This window comes from Cryptomeria japonica, chromosome 3 (assembly GCF_030272615.1).
Source record: "Cryptomeria japonica chromosome 3, Sugi_1.0, whole genome shotgun sequence".
In the NCBI taxonomy this organism is placed as follows: domain Eukaryota; kingdom Viridiplantae; phylum Streptophyta; class Pinopsida; order Cupressales; family Cupressaceae; genus Cryptomeria; species Cryptomeria japonica.
Window position 1 is genome coordinate 14,638,149 of NC_081407.1, and position 17,209 is coordinate 14,655,357.

General features: G+C 35.5%; 1 protein-coding gene across 1 annotated transcript in view; it reads right to left on the minus strand.

Annotated features, from left to right (window-relative positions):
• Positions 1–4,689, minus strand: part of LOC131049128 (alanine--tRNA ligase) — a 126,527-nt gene extending 121,838 nt beyond the window's left edge. The window contains exon 1 of the mRNA XM_057983159.2: positions 4,159–4,689. Within this exon, the coding sequence (XP_057839142.2) occupies positions 4,159–4,318 (160 nt within the window). The 5' untranslated portion in view covers positions 4,319–4,689. The remainder of the gene's footprint in view (positions 1–4,158) is intronic.
• Between the last annotated feature and the right edge of the window lie 12,520 nt (positions 4,690–17,209).

Here is a 17,209-nt window from a genome sequence, read left to right on the forward strand (position 1 = left end):
ATAGAAAGTGCTGATGCCAACAAGGACATTTTTTTCTGATGCATTCTCAAAAGTCTTAGTTGTGGATATTGAATAAGTCCAGTTTATGTATATGTTCAAAGGTGCTTTATCAAGGGGTTGTCTTATCTGTCAATTGAAAGAAAAGAAAAAGAGGTTTGCGGAGATGATAACTTTCAGCAGTACAGTTTTGTTAAACATCTGAGTTGGTGCTCTGTTTGATGCCGGTGCCTCGGTTGCTTTGAGTTGGTACTCTTTGTGTGAGTTGTAGCTCACTTTTGTAATCAGGGTTGGTGCCCATTTATGTTAATGAAAGCTTTTTGATGTTGTGGTTTTTTACCCGAAAGGGTTTTCCACGAGAAATCTTGATATTCATGTCCTAATGGTTGTTCTCTTCATGCTTTATATGATTTTAAGCATTCAAAGTTTTAAAAAGTTCTGAAATACAGATTCAACACCACCCCCCCCTCTCAGTATTTCCTGTGTGCTTCTCATGATAGTGGAGCTACTCATAGCTACATTGATGAAGATTTGGTAGCTAAGAAAGGATTTCAAACTGAAGTCTTTGAAGAACTTGATGTGACAATTGTTGACAAATTTACATTCCCCTACAAAACAAAAATTAGTCAACTCGGAATACTCATGGAGGAGCATGAGGCATGTGATGACTTTTATATTGTTGATTTAGGAGAAACTTAGTTTTGAGATTTCAGTAGTTGTGCTCCCTTAGAAAAATCACTCAAAATCTTTCAAACATTGGAATTTAAGTTCCATTCTAAAGGAAGGGAGGTAACACTTAATGGAGTTCCTAACAAACCAGCATGATTACAACAACAAAAAAAGTATGGAACTGTCCACCTACAATCAGCTACTCGTATCTATAAAGAATCTTTGTTGTATTATAAAGAATGATTTGCTATAAAATAAGTTTTATTATAATTGAAGTTTATTTTAAATAGTTCCTAATCATGGGTCATGAAGAACGGAGCAAAAAAAATCAAGGGTCATAAAGGAAATTTGAAGAGTTATTGTCTTTTGAAGGAAAACCCTATTTATGCAAGGAGGCATATGAATCAACCATTCTATTTTCTGATTTCTACTCCTTATTGGAGCATTAGACTTTGATTCCACCAACCTGAAGATCAAACCCCTCAAGGTCTAGAACTGGAAAACGAAAACACACAATTTTTTGGAATGATTTCACAAAGAAATCGTCATTGTGCAAGTTATTAATCATTGATTTTCAAAGCTATTATCGTCATTGAGCACCATCACTAGAGGAGTGAGCTACTTTCATTGTTGATTTTGATTGCATCAGGTTGAGGGGTGGTGACCACAGATTAAACTTATTTTGAAAGTGGACCGGGTGAATTTCAAAGGTTTCTATCACTTTTATCAAGTTTTATGCAATCAAAGACATTGTTGATAAGGACAATTCACTATTGGAACAGGTTTGGAATCAGAGAATGAAAACCCAGAATTCCTTAAAATGATATTAGACAAAAATCGTCACTGTAAAAATTATTATTAATCATTGGTTTTCAACATATTATCATCACTGAATGTGATCATTGAACGGGTAAACTACTTTCATTGTTGATTGATTGTCTTCTGTTGAAGGGCGCTAGAATATTACGCTTATTTTGAAAGTAGACTAGATGAATTTCAAAGGTTACATATTTCTATCACAATTATTCAGTCAAAGATATATAGTTGATAAGGGCAATTCACATTTGGAATGATTAATATGAACAATCGGCACTTAACCAAAGGCAAATAAGCATTGTTCACCAGCAATCATAGTTGATTGCATTAGTGTAAACCCTGCCACACAAATATGGGTCTTTGTAAACCAAAGACTACCAGATTTGAGCCCCACAATATCACATCCATTTGCAAGGTTTCAGACCAGAAATAATACCATTGGTAATCAGATTTGGAGGTGATTATGGTTGCAGATCCAAGGACAGTATTTCATGGTGATTAGACTTGGCCAGCATTAAATCTCACTTAGGGTTACTTACGATTATGTTCTGTTGTATAATATTGGTATGATATTAATAAAAAGAGAAATATTACAGTTGGTTCTTGATTATCCTTGGATAGAATCTTCGAGAACAATAAACATCAGTATACAAAGGAAATTGGTGATGCTTTGGTAGAGGAGGAAAAAAGTTAAATTATTGGATATTACACATAATAAAGTGCAAAGGAAAGTCAAGAAAGAGCAAGTTCAGGAATCTATTGAAGATTGCACCAATGAATTGGAGGGTAAACAAGAGGAGCAAGATGTAGACAGAAAAATGAGACACATAATTCTCTTCATGAACCAACAAAATAAGTGGCAAAAAAATGGTTAGGAATCAAGAAAGGTTTTTGTGATACCACACAGTGCAACATATAAGCATACAAATTGTCAAGGCAAGAATCATTGAAGCATGATAATACAAGGAATCAACAAGCCAATCACTATAGATCTACGTGGTCTCAAAGGAACAACTACAACAATTAGTAGCATCATAGAAGTATGACTATTCATGGTAGAAAAGGACTTCTTACCATGATATTATAATGTATTTAGGTGGATGGAGATGCTGACATGTGGCACATATCCCTTTAGTTAGTTAAATTAGGTCATATGGCCAACTTGTGTAACTAATTATATTAGGTGATGAGTAGACCTTCATAAGGTTTGCCCTACCTCAAAGGCTTATCCTATTTTTGCATATATCGAGTTTTATGGCATCTTGGCCCACAAACGTCTCTTGTGTTTGTCTGCGATCTATCTTCTACTTTGAATTATTGTAATTATTATGCATGTGGCCCTTATCATTGGCTATGGCACATAAGTCCAAGGTATGACTCTGCCATAGTTTAATAACAATTTGCCGGGGTGAATTTAGAGAAACAAGCATGCAGGTATGTGGTATATGAGCTGAAAGTATGCTTCCATCATAGTTTAAGAAACAAATTGTTAAGGTGACTCGACAGAATAAAAACATGTTGATCATGGCATTCAAGCACTGCATCTTAGCTGTGGGTATGCTCTTAATGTGATTAAAAAAAAATTACAACTCTGAATTTGTAAAAATAATAAAAAATATTCCTTGGCAGTTGTCACATCTAGGCATGGCATCTAACCTAAATGAATGATTAAGCCGTAAACTAAAATTTAAAAACACGATGCCTGGGTAAACATGACAGAATAAATATTGTGCCGTGGCATGTAAGATCAAGATATGTATTCTAGTTTAAAAAAACAAAAAAAACTGGAGCGATTTTTCACAATAAATACCAGTCAGTCGTAACATGTAACTCAATGGTATGCTTTCATTGTAGTTTAGAAAGCAAATTATTGGGGGAGACTTGGCAGGATGAATAACAACATCAATAATGACATGACATTAAAAGAGAACTTATGCTTCTGCAGAAGTTTTTATAAAAGGAAACATTTTTCCAAGTACCCATTAGTTGTTGGTAAAAATACTTCAGCCAAGGTTTGAAACATCAAATTCTGCAGATTAATTTAACAGAAAAAAACCACACGAATTGTGGGAACTAACAAAAAGACGTGTCTCCACCAAATTTTGGAAATCAAATTCAAGGCTAAAGTTGAAATACAAAAATTATTAATCATGGCATCTACCGAAGGGCATGCTTCCACTATAGTTTAAAAAAAAAAAAAAAAATTAACAGGGTGAATTGGATGGAATAAATACCAGTCAACCGTGGCATCTAAACCAAAGATATAGTTCAGCTCTACTTTGAAGAAAAATTACCAGGTGAAGTTAAGAGCATAAACACCCATCGGTCTATGCATCAAAGCCAGATAAATAACTAATAGTGATAGCGTCTACGCAGAACGTATGTTACCCGTTAATTATTAGAAAAAATAAACCAGCTTAAATAGAGAATTTAGGGCCTTAATGGGATTTTTTTTAACAATCTTGGATAGTATGTTGTCAAATATGATTTTCAAGGTCCGATGCTTCTCCACTTTTCTTTTTGGGGTGTGAATAGAACGTAAAAAGACAGCCGCTGCTTGTTCTATGCAGGTTAGTCCGGAAAGGAGGGAAAAACAAATAAATCTTGTTTAGAACAACAAAATCGGAAATATTTTTTTTTTGTCAGTGTTCTTTGGAAGCGAGATATGAAAATTACCAGCATTGGCAAAAAGCAGAGTGGGATCATCCAGCGGTACGACGGGGCTCGATTCCCAAAATGTGTGACCTTTAGACTCGAAAAAACTTATAAATTCCTCACGCACCCGATTTGCCGACCACTGTACGCCATTGCCGTTTTCTGATTCAGGGCTCGACATGGCTGCAAATGATTGTTGCAAATCCTAGCCCCCACAAAATATTATTAAGAAACCTTACCCCTGCAGAGAATTAATCAGAATCCTGACCTTGCAAATTATTCTTTCGAACACCAAACTATTCTCCAAAACTCTGGCACTGTAAATTTCTATTTGAAACGTTGACACGGTAAATTATTTAAAACACCTGACACTGTAGATTTTTCCCTATAACTCTAACCCTGCTAATTGATTCACAAAGCCCTAGCGTGGTATGATTCAGGCCCTTCAAAATGTTAGATGCTGCTCGCCACTAAAAATCTAAGATGCTGCTTAGCGCCAAAAATCTTAGATGCTTCACGCTAAAAAAATCTTTAATGCTGCTGAACACTAAAAAGCAAATGTAAAAGCAGAAATAAATAATAATAATAATAATCCTGTTTGATTTACGAATTTAATTTAATAATAATAATAATTGGTCAAGGGGTGATTTGTGCCAATCGAGTATAAATGACGTTAAGAGTCGTGAACTTTGGGTGACCTAGGGTTAGGGTTAGGGTTAGGCGCCCATGTTGACACCTCAAACCTCATTTTTTTTTAAATCTTCATTAAATTAATGTATTTAATGCCTCTAAGTAGGAATCCTTGGTGGCCCATGGAGTTTTTTGGGGTAAGTTCAGAATTTATAAAGTAATAAAAAGGAAGAGCCTTTATCACTTCCTTCTCATAAATGTTATTCATATGTGATTATTTATAGTAGTTAAAAAATTTAATGTCTATGAGGTCAAAAATAGTATATGGCAAAGACATATTGATTTGTACAAATCATTTTTTTTTAATTTGAGGTGATGATAAACTCGTCTAACTTTTCAAGAGTCTTCTTGTGACATGACTATATAATTTTAGGTTACAATTTTAAATAATAAGTTTGAAAATATGTATTATATATTTATATATAATAATAAATATATTCGGTACTCATTAATGTTTCAACAATGAGAGTCTCAAATTAATCATTATATATAATAAATATATAGTTATTATATGTCACTAATTAATGTCTTAAAAAGAAGGAATTTAAGTTATTATATTTTTTTTGTAAACTTACTTTTTAATCATAGACAATCATATTATCAATTTTGAGACAGACTAATCTAAACCATGGCTTAGAAACACAAAAATTGTTTCAATTGTAATCAATGCCTATTGTTTTCATGATAATAGCAATCAAAGGTTGTTCAAAGTTGTTTTGATATATATTCATCTTTAATAGAGATTTGAGGTGTGAAAGGGTCACTATACAATTGTTCTTGTTATGACATTATTGTAGTTATATTAGGTGTATTATTTTGTTCTTTGTTTTCTTTTGTTTGTGTATAAAAGGAAAGTGTATTATTGCCAAGTTAGAATTATAAGATCAAATGTAGTTAGCATTCAAACAATACTTAATAAAGTTGATAAGCTTCAAGTTAAGGTAGAAGCAAGGAAATTTGATATAGATTGCATGGATTACCCACCTATACTAATTACAAAGTCATCTACTTTAACCCTGGTAATGTAAGTGTCGTGGCATACAATCCCACACTTCGAAGTTTGTTTTGTTGAATATTTGGAATACTGAGAGGGGAGGGGTGAATAAGTATTCCCTTGAACTTGTTAAAACTTCTAACTAACCAATCACATAACATAATTAAACGGAGTAGAGGAAAATCAACATAGAACACATAACACCGGATTTATACGTGGAAAACCCAATATGGGAAAAACTAGAGAGGATGAACTCTCAAGTATAGTGTAATATGTAATCAGTTACATAGTACAAAGGTGGCTCACTGCCCAAATACAAAAAGGCTCACTGTCTGAGGATAGGCTAATAGCCGAAATACAAAATTGAACTACTAGAATTGCATCTGCCATATGCATGAGACACAGTTCCATTGAAGTACACAATTGCCTTTACATTTATTGTACGTATACTGTCTAAAATACATTCGCATTTGCAGTCACAAAACTTCCGCATATACACTATGTACACATTAGTTGCTTATGAAAAACAACTCTACACATATCTTGCAAAACTACTGATTATATATATGCACCAAACAACTTTGATTATAACTCAACTCAACCAGAGAGGGGATGGGACCAATATACCCACATGCAACTACAAAATAGCTTCATACGATGCCAGCTACAATCTTGAATCAAAACACCTTTTAGAATATGCCTCCTCCATATCTAGATAGGATTGGATCCAAAAAATGCCTTGTAGAGCATGTCTTCAACATTTTTGGATGGGACAGGACCAAAAATATATGCTGGAGCACACAGTCAGAGAACACAAAAACATACATGTTGGATCGGACTATGTCAATGACATCAATGACAACAGGCCAACGATCTCCCCCTTTGTCATTGATGGAAACATAAAGCAATGATGTATATGTTTGCTCAAACTGAAGACAAAAACAAAAAAAAACTGAAAAGTCAGAAGAAATGTCTGAAGGCATTACAAAACAACATTACATTGCACTACTCCCCATTTGACAATAATGACAAAGGGCAAAACTAAGAAAGGAAATGTTCATAAACTTAACTCCCCCTAAGTGATAAAAGCAAGGTTAACCGGAGAACTGCTTGATTTTCTGAACATGTGTTGTCTATGAATATTTATGCTTGTCCCAATATGAAATGGCTTTTGTTAGGAACTCAATATGCACCTACAAGGACGCATGCACCTGCTTTTCTCCTTGCACTGAACCAAGGTCGAAATACTTGAAATGTTCTGCATTGGAAAGAGCACGGTTCATAATAGACATGCTTTCACTACACATGTCTCTTGATTGACCCAAAGGAAGAATGATATTGTCTCTTTATTGTTGCAGCTCAAAATATTTCTTAAGAAGCTCCTCTATAGTCGATCTGCCAGAACCGGATAGATCCTAAGTTAACTGGTAATTAGCATAGGCTTGTTGAATCTTGTCTTCAATATTTTATTTCATCTTTAATACTTTTTGTGGCGTTTGGCCACTGAAGACTGTATGAGAAGAGTACATTCTCGTTTGACAAACATGATTGACCATGAGATATAAGTTTGGAGAGTTGTCGATATGCGATCTCACATTTACTTTTAAGTTAAAGTAATAGTTTCTCTTTGTCTTCCTCACTATCTTTCTCATATTTTTCTTTCAATTTTTTTGAGTCATTTTTCAAAGAACTTATCAACACTTTACATTTATCAGCATTGGGGGTAGCCAAATCTAATTCACATGTAGGCATAGCATCGTGAAGTGTAGTAAGCAATTCTTCAACAAATTTATATCTTCTATGACTCATCTATAAAGTCTTGTCTAGCAGAAGATAGAAAAGCTTCTCCAATCTGAAATTTTTGTATCGAATCAACCTTAGCAAAGACAACTATCAATTTAGATGAAGTTATGGGTTGGATGTCTAGAGGTGAAGCGAACATACTCTTCCAGGAGTCATTAGTTGTACTGAAACTAGTACCAACTTTAGTCACAACATCGGTCACTTTTCCACCCGATACATTGTCTTAATTCTCTGTCTTTTCCTTTGTTGTTGCCTTAGGCTCAAATTCACTTCTTTCTTGTTCTTTTGTCACCTATCCTTCTTGACCTTTATCACTTCAGCTTTCAGTTTATTTATCTTTTCTAGAATCATTTATTTTAGAGGACCAACATGAGTTTCAGGTACATTCATCACATCATCCTTAATGGGCACATTATCAACAGGATCAGTATTCACATTCTCAGACATACCAATGATGGTACCGAAATCAACAGTTGGTAACATTCCAAGTTTCTTAGCTATAGTCATTGTCTTTTTAGTGATTTCTTCCTTAAGTTTTTCTTTAGCATCTAGTTCTCCTAACATGAGACTGCCCAAACTTTTCTTTGTCCTTAATTTTGTCTTACAGGCTTCAATAAGTCTAGCTCTATTTTCTTCCAAAAGAGTGGAACCAATAAAATCAAAAGCATAATCCGCAATGACTTGTTCTTCTTCTCTCGCAACTTGTCTAATTCTAATTAATTCATTCCACAAATCATTTGGTATATCATTTCTAAATTCTTCAGCAACTGCATTAAACTTAACACAATGCAGTACACAAGCTTTTATTATGCTATCTTTGTCTTCATTACTAGCCCCATTATATAGTTTACCTACATTTTTCAGGATTTCTCCTTGCGTAACTGACTCGAACAGGCTATCTACATAAAGGGGTCTTTTGGATTTCTTGACTTTCTACTTAGGGACGTGTATCCGGTATTTCTCTATTTTTTCCTCTTCTCCTAAATCAATTTCTACATTTTTCCTTTTTACATCTTTTCTTTGAGGGAATCGGATGGAGGAAGTACCTTTGGATTTTCTTTGGCGGAGGTTTCGAATGAACCAGCTAGTCTTTTGGAGCGCCTATACCCTGTAATATCCTCTTCAGTTACATTTTATTTTTCCATTGATTCCTGAATGACTTTCTTCACATTCTTTTCTTAGGTCTTATTGGTATGTTCCACGTGAATCTTTGGAGACTTTTCAATTACCATTCCAAACCTTTCTTATGTTTCATCCACAAGGATCTTTAGTAACACTTAAGTTGTATGTTACCCTCATATTCTACATTTGATTCCCCTTTGTAAATTTTATTTTTGTGGGCTTTATATTGCTATGAAAATCTCTCGCGGTCGTAGTCAAAATCATCTTAGTCTTTCGGCCCCATTTTGGTAAGTCACAAAAATTGATAGTTGAACCTTTCCTTCGTCAACCCAATCTGTTAAGTTCAAAGGTTCATAGGTACATTGGTTTAGCGAGGTCATCAGTCGATCAAGGTTGTTTTGGGTCTAATTGCCTTAGTCCTTTGTGTTTTCCAATTGAACCTTGAACTAGTGAACCTTTATGGTTCAACGGTTCAACAGTTCCATGGTTCGATGTTTAGTCGATAAGCTAAAAGATCAAAGAAGGTGTGATGTAAGAAGGCAAGCATAATTGATCAGCAAAGGAATATTCTGAGCAATTCAAGTGCTTTTTCGGGCAGGTTGTAATTTTAAAAATAGAAAGTAATCATTACTCTAATATGTAATAGTATGAGGTGATGTGTAAATAATGTATGCATCAAGGATTGTCTTTTCAAAATTTATCTCACACGCACGAGAAGTCTGGAGATTGTCTCACCAAATTTCATGCTAATCATATCAAAGTACTTTAAATCTTGATTTAGAAGCCAAATTAGTAAACAACCAGCTCAGCGAAAGAAAGGTAATTCTCTACTTTTCAAGCTCAGAAACAACACAGTGTATGATAGGTGAGTTTAGTCTTGGCCATTTCTTTCGTTTCACACATTGGAAAAGAGGATTTATTCAATTTCTTGTTGTGGTGGTTTTGGGTTTATTTTCTTGCCTTGGTTTAGTGTTGAAGTAACATAATTATTAGAATGAGATCGGTGGGTGAACTCACAATACTGATTCCCACTTTTTGACCAACTTTGACACTTAGATGAATATTTTGAAAAAACTCTTCACTTTCTGACACCTATAACTTTTAAACCATTAAGAATATGAAGATGATATAAACTAGTGATTTTTAACATCTTGTTTGTAGGTTCTAAATATATTTTTTGCAAATTTGTTTGAATAAAATTTTATTGATTTTTCCATCTCCCTCAAAAAGTAGTTGTTTACAGCAAACACCATTTTTTAAGAGTGTTGTGTATCCCGAAACGCATAATTTCTTTTCTATAAATGATAAAAAATTAATTCTTTTGAATTTTGGTTTGTAACATGAATACCCAGGGCATGCACCTGGTTTGATAGTGATATGTTGAATATTTTTTATTTTATTAAGTTTTGAAGTTCGACTAATTATAATTTGGATATAAGTGTACGTTTGAACACATAACTTATTCTATATATATCAAAATTCAATTTTTTTTTTTTGTTAGAAAGAAAACACCAATACCTAGTGCATAGATATTTTTCAGAATTTTTTTGAATTAGTTTACTATTTTTCCCAATGCATTGAACAAAGAAGTTCATGTTCGGTGAAAAACCTACATTCATAAGAAATAAAATTAAAATATATTAATGAAATTAAATATATTAAAAGTTATACTATTTGGAAAGCTTATAATAAGGACTAAATACTTAAAAAAAATAAAAATTTAAATGAATTAATTTGACCCCCCAAAAGCTAATATAAAATTGGTTTTTTTATCAACATTTGATAGATGCAAAGGAGACTCCATTGCAAGTATGATTTAGAAGTAGAGAGGTTCTATCCAAGAAATTTTGATCTAAGAGCCTTTGATTTATCTCTCTTCAATTAATTACTTCAAATGGGACCTCTTAAAGCTTAAATCATTACATTTTTTAAAATATGTATGATTTCAGCAAAAATCAAGACGTACCAAAAAGTGGGAACTAGCTTTGTGAGTTCACCCCGGCGGCACCTCCAAAAATGGTTGTCGAAGTTGGCCTAATTAGTTCTCTCCTGGAGTTTGGAGATACATCTCTGGCTCATGCTATCCATGAGGAATTTATGGAAAGAGCAAGAAATCCTACCAATTCTCCCACGATGCAAACAATTGTAGATAGTGGTCTCATAGAAGCCATCGTCTTCTTGCCTACCTTACAATGCCCAAAACTCATTCTGGAGTGTATGAATCGATATGACACTGAGCATAGGTGCATCAGGGATGCTAATGGTGGGGTCTTATTAAATGTGGACAGAGAAACCATTATGGTTGTATTTAAAATTCATGTTCACGAAGCCTATAAAACGGGACAATCACCTCTTCCTATGGTTATTTTAATGAAAATAAGCCCCATTACAGAAGTGTTATAGCTAGGAATTGGTTGCTAAATTTTAAAAAGGGTGGTTCAAGGCTTTCGAAACCCTTAACCCGAGAAATTTTGATAAAGGAGGTTAGAGACATTGTAATTTTGTTACATAGGGTTAAAGGTAGCCAACAAGCCTTCTTTTGGGAAGATTGGATGTACTTCTTCATCCTAGTAATTTTAGATCATAACAGGTACATTGACTGGGCAAGTATGACTGTGGACGGGCTACATGAAGGTTTGAGCAATATTTTGGGAAGCAAGAATTTTCACATGTCTTCATATCTATTTTATTGCTTAGCCTGCATTAGGCCATGACCTGGACTATATCATGAACCTTTTGTTTATAACATGATGATTTGTGATTATTACCCACATTTACAGGCGAGGAGATGTCATGAAAATTACAGGTAGGTTCACGATGTTTTTTTTGGCAGATTGATTTTTGAGTTGCAAGGAAATGTGCACCAGTGAATGTCCGAGGAAGCAAAACAATTGGTTAGCTCTTACGAGAGTTACTTCATTCAGTTTCCTCGGTTCACATATATTAGGGTTGGTGGCTTCAAAGGTGAACCCATGAGACTTCCCAGATATGCATTAGACTGGTTCGTGTTGACAGAAATATGTCAGAAGTTAGCCCATATTGACAAAAAGACTATACGAAAGAAGAATTTTGGAGTTGTATTCCCGATGGAGCTAGGCCATTACATTTGCAAAACTATGTCAAATGCACTGAATCTGGAGGTTCATTTTAAAAAGTTAATCCTCAAATATTATGCCCTCCAACAAAACTTTGATAGTAAAGGATATGCATGAGAGCATTTGGTTCTTAGGGATGGGTTCAGTCATGTACCCGAACTAGAGGAGTTATGGGAAGTTTGTGATGATGAATTTGAAGTGCGTAAAAGAATATTCTCTCGGTTCATTGTTCATCAAATAAGTTCTTTTGGATTGCAGATGAACATTTCATAAGTCAAAGACAAGGGAGAAGATTTTATGGACCCTCCTTATACACAGACTGTTCAAGGGATCCCGTTTCTGGAAATTGACTAGAATTAGGATGAGAAGGATCAGATAAGGACCAAGTCCTTCCCAGTCATACGCAGGACTGAACAATGGTTAAGGCAACAGATGCTCGAGAAATTAACCATTAAAGAAAACCCTAGTCCAGTCTGAAAGGTTTATGTGTAAGGGGAAAAGTGAGACTAAGTATGAAAACCCTAATCCCACTCTCATACACACTCACATAATATGAAAAAGAGCCTAGGGATGTAACGCACTTTGGCTACTTCTTGTGAGAAAGAGAGATTCATGGATTACCTCTTAGGGTTTCTATTCCTTTGTTGCAAATGAGGGAGATAAATTATTCAAAATGCAATTTAACCTAAAGTGCAAGTAAGCAAGCAAACCCTAATATGGAAATGCAGAACAAAAAACAACTCATAAACTGCTAAAAAGTACAGATTAGGAAGCAAAATCAGAGGTGCACCTATGTCTGAAATATGAGCCAAAATGTCTGAGACCAGGGTGCCATGCCACTATCCCGATTCTGCAAGTCTGAAGCTGAAACTGGATTCTAGGATCTGCAAACTACTCCACTGCCAAATGTTGCTAAAAACAAGCAAGACTAGGGCATCACGCCCCTATCCTAGGGGTTTCTGATGAGTTTTGAACCCCAGGACAACCTATGTGCTCTCATTCGGTCCTGAAACTTCCAGCGACGCTCGGATCCAAACCTGTACCTGTAGCTGAAAAAGAGGGTTTTGGGTGGCTATATAGGGTTTTGCCTTAGTCAAACCCATGTTTTGGTGATATACACCTCAACAAATAGTCGATGATGTACTGAAAATGTGTGTACAAGAACCTTGTGTGTGTGTGAGATCCTAAAATGAAAGCAAACAATCTGGAGCAACCCTAAAGAGTAAACCCTAATTGCTTGTAATTGACAAATTAAATAATCTAAATCCATGATGCAAAATGATCTAAAGCACAAATATGACTCAAAATGAAGCTCATACAAAGACATAGAAACAACATAAAACCATACCCAACCCCAAGGGAGAGGTACAAGCCAATCTTCAGTCGGTGATCTCCTATTGCTTTCCTATATCTTCAAAAGCCCCCAATTGATGAAACGATGCTTGATGAATTTTTGATGGATGAATGTTGAATGTTGTTGAAAACTTCAAAGATCTACTCTTTCCTTACAAAGAAGGCTCTTTATGCTCCAAAAACCTGCTCTTGGATTCTTAGAAGAAGACCCCTTCAAATGAAGAAAGAGAGCTCTTAAGTATGAAACCCTAGATCTTAATTTAATGTTTAGGCCGACCTAGGATTTGAATTTCCCGCCAATATTTTGGGGTTAAGCATTATTATATCATAGGATTATGCTCCCGAAATTTTGGGGAAAAAGTCGAGGACCATGTGCACTTTCAACATGATATGACCAACTTTTCACCAAATTTTCAAGGCCGCTAGATATGATGATATTAGAGCGGATCCCAAAGTTATGGTTTATTTCGAGATGTTTTGATATGTGAAATCGAGCATTAAAGGTCGGAATAGCACATAATTAAGGTTTATGATTAAATGATTTATTGAAGGAATAAGATGAAAAGGGGCACGCTTGGAGTAAAGGGGCCAACTTTATAATGTGTGAAGAGGTGAAATATGAATTTAGATTTAATTAAATTAATTAATTAAATGCTAAAAAAAGATTATAAATGCAAGATGCAAAACACACTAAGGCGAGTGCTATACTAAGTGTGAAATTGTACCACCCTAGCAAGGGTGTACAATTTGTGACACTACATTTAGCCCCCACTTTTACCAATCATATGACACTATGTGCATATGCAAGCTAAAGTACAAATAAAGTAAACATCATTTAAAAAAAAGATATATCCATAAGTTGATGACAATTAGGACCCTCACCCTACGAAACCACATATTTGATCACAAAATCACCTAATGCTTAGTAAGGAAGGTGATGAAATTCACAGGTAGCTATATGCCCCCTATTTTGGCTTGCTTATTAATGAGGTGAAATAGGGTACCATGTTTACCATAGCGAATTCGAACGAAAACCTCGATGAACACGTTCACAACAAGGCTTGATTGTGCATCCAAGTGATTTACGGAACCAATGCGGATTAAGAGAGTGAATTCATGATTCCAACACCATTGACGGTGCGAAAATCAGAGCTCTCTAGCTCAATATATGATAGATTGAAGAAAAAGTGCATAAATTAGGGTTTATAACTTAAAATCATAAAAATTAAAAAGTGCATAACTCATAAATATGAAAGTGACACCTTCATTTGTTACTTTTTGACTTTTCGACGCTATTCACTGCAAAGGAGCCCACTTATTTTCCATCATGCCTCGACATCGACCCGAGTGAACTACGCGGATGGAGATCCTGCGTTGGTCCGTACTCGTCGACCAACCCTTGGACAAGGTGAGTTGACTTGTCATGGACTTGTCTTTGACTTTTTTATGTTTGCATTGAATTCAATGTTCAATGATGTCATCGCCAAGATCATGCTCGTGCCCCCTATTTAGGCACCATGGTCTCCTAGGGCACCATGGTCCTCCATTTCTGGGCGACCAAAGGGTGCATGGGATCAAGCGTTAAACAAATAGAATAGATTGATGATGTCTTTCATTGGATGATTACAATCAATGACTGATTACTGATGATTTGATGTTTCGATTTGTAAATTCTTCCATACATTTATGAGCACATTGTTGGTCACACCTTTCGGAGCCTTCGGAATCAAATTCTAAGGCTCACACCGGGGGAGAGAGAGTTTCTCCATGTTGTAGGCTTATGGTACGTGATGACTATGCCCGCCATCAAGTTTCATCCTGCGATATTGATGGCATTGATGGAAAGGTGGGATGCAGATACCTCGACATTCCTCCTACCAGTGGAGAAGATGATAGTTACCCTTGAAGATGTATACCGTATTCCGTGCCTTCCCACCAGGGGAGAGACTGTTAGATATCGAGTTGATCGCTCTGCTACTAAGTACAGGAGGGAGCAGGTCTACTATGTAGGGAGAGTGATGCTCGACGAGATGAGGGGCCGCATCATGGTCAGTTGGTTCCTACACCCTATTGGCGAGGTTCCACTAGTGAGGCAACTCATGATCACTACCATTGCATTACCTGTGTGCCCCAATGGGTGCGACAACCACAGTTAGACAATTCAAATAATAAGAAGACAACTGAGAGGGGGGGTGAATCAGTTGTCACAGATTACCAAAACCATTAACAATTAAAAATTTAATTCTGGAACCCAAAACATTAATACAAGAAGAGCAGTTAAACCAATTAAGCATAAACAATAATCACAGAATAAATACCATTCACATGACACCAAGATTTATACGTGGAAAACTCGGTAAAGGGAAAAACCACAGTGGGAAGCCTACCCACAATCAGATAATACTTTTGCAGTAAGTATGTGAATTACAATTGAGGGGCCTGCACTTGCATGAATGCCAACAGCCTAGAGCGCACTGCTCATCACAAAAGGAGCCTCACTGACTACATAGAAATCCAGACTACAATCCGGAGAAGTTTTGAACTGCAAAAGATAACATCTCCTATGCCTGAGTACAGTTCCGGTTAAGCTCAATACCAGAGGACTAAATCCTCTTACATAAACCCAATTCAATCTCCAATGATCGACCAAATCCTCTGCCTAAATGTGTGTGTGTGTGTGTGAAAAGTGAACATGTATCTGTATCTATATCTAAATACACAACACTTCAATTAAGTCATTAGATGCATGGTTAGTAAATCAATAATCAATAATGAACAATAAACCATTACAAAGCGACCTATTGCCTTCTAGTAGATGCGAGTTTAGTCTTGCTCTCATATTTCATATGCAATACTAGTGACCAAACAACATCTAAACTAAGGATTTAATCTATATGAGCATGAATTTGAGCTAAATGAATGCAAGATTTAAGCTAGATATGCAAAATTAATCTAACATGATTTAAGCAATATTAAGCTAGATGATTTAATAAGGATGCAATAACTAATATGTAATATCTCAATGCACAAATTTTAATTGACCTAGAGCAAAAACAACATAATAACAATATATTCTCACGGATCCTTGAATGAGAGATGAGAGCCTGAATTTATAAAAAATTCAAAAAGAACGTCTAAGATCAAATGATGATGAGCGGTCAAGATTTTCCAAGAGGAAGCACAATCCAGGTGAATTGATGTGATTGATTGTTTTTCTCAGTTTTAAAGGAAATTGAACTAAAACTAAGATAAAATAAATAAAAAAACTGATTTATTCGCTATTTCATTCAATTTTGATATTTAATTATTTTAATTGCTTTCTTTGAGATTATTTATTAATTTTTAATTTGATTTTCAAGATTATCTCCATTTGATTTCTTTTCTCAATTTTTAATTATTTTTTTGTCAATTAATTCCTTTTTTGATGATTTTTTTTTTTTTTTGATCGGTGAGATGGATTTTTAACCTGGTCCAATTGCCAGGTGAGGCCACAAATTGGGGGGCCTCATCCCCATGTTTACATATCTGAGGTATTAACACCTCTAAGCATTAGTTCTAACATCAGTAGCCATTACCTCCTTACCTCTCCAATCTTCTCTCCTTATCTCTCCACGGTCTCTCCTTATCACTCCATCGTAACCCCTTATATCTCCCTCACCTTATCGCTCCATTCCGCTTCCTTATCTCTCCACTCCTTATCACTCCATTCATTCTTCGTGGCTCCTCCACTCCTTATCTCTCCACCTTACCTCCTAATCTCTCCACTGTTCCTACCTTATCACACCATCAACCATGCTGAGTCCACCTGCTGCCAATCGTACTGTCGTCCAACACTAGGATTGAGGTATCGCACTCTGTGCATTGTCATTTCTGGGTCAACCGTTGAGTCAACACCATGTAATAATGGGCATGAACACCATCGCGGGCACATGAGTGTTGCTGACAGAAAGATCATATAACACAACACACCTCCATCTAGATTGCGACCATCATCCACCAAAAGGCAGTCGAGACT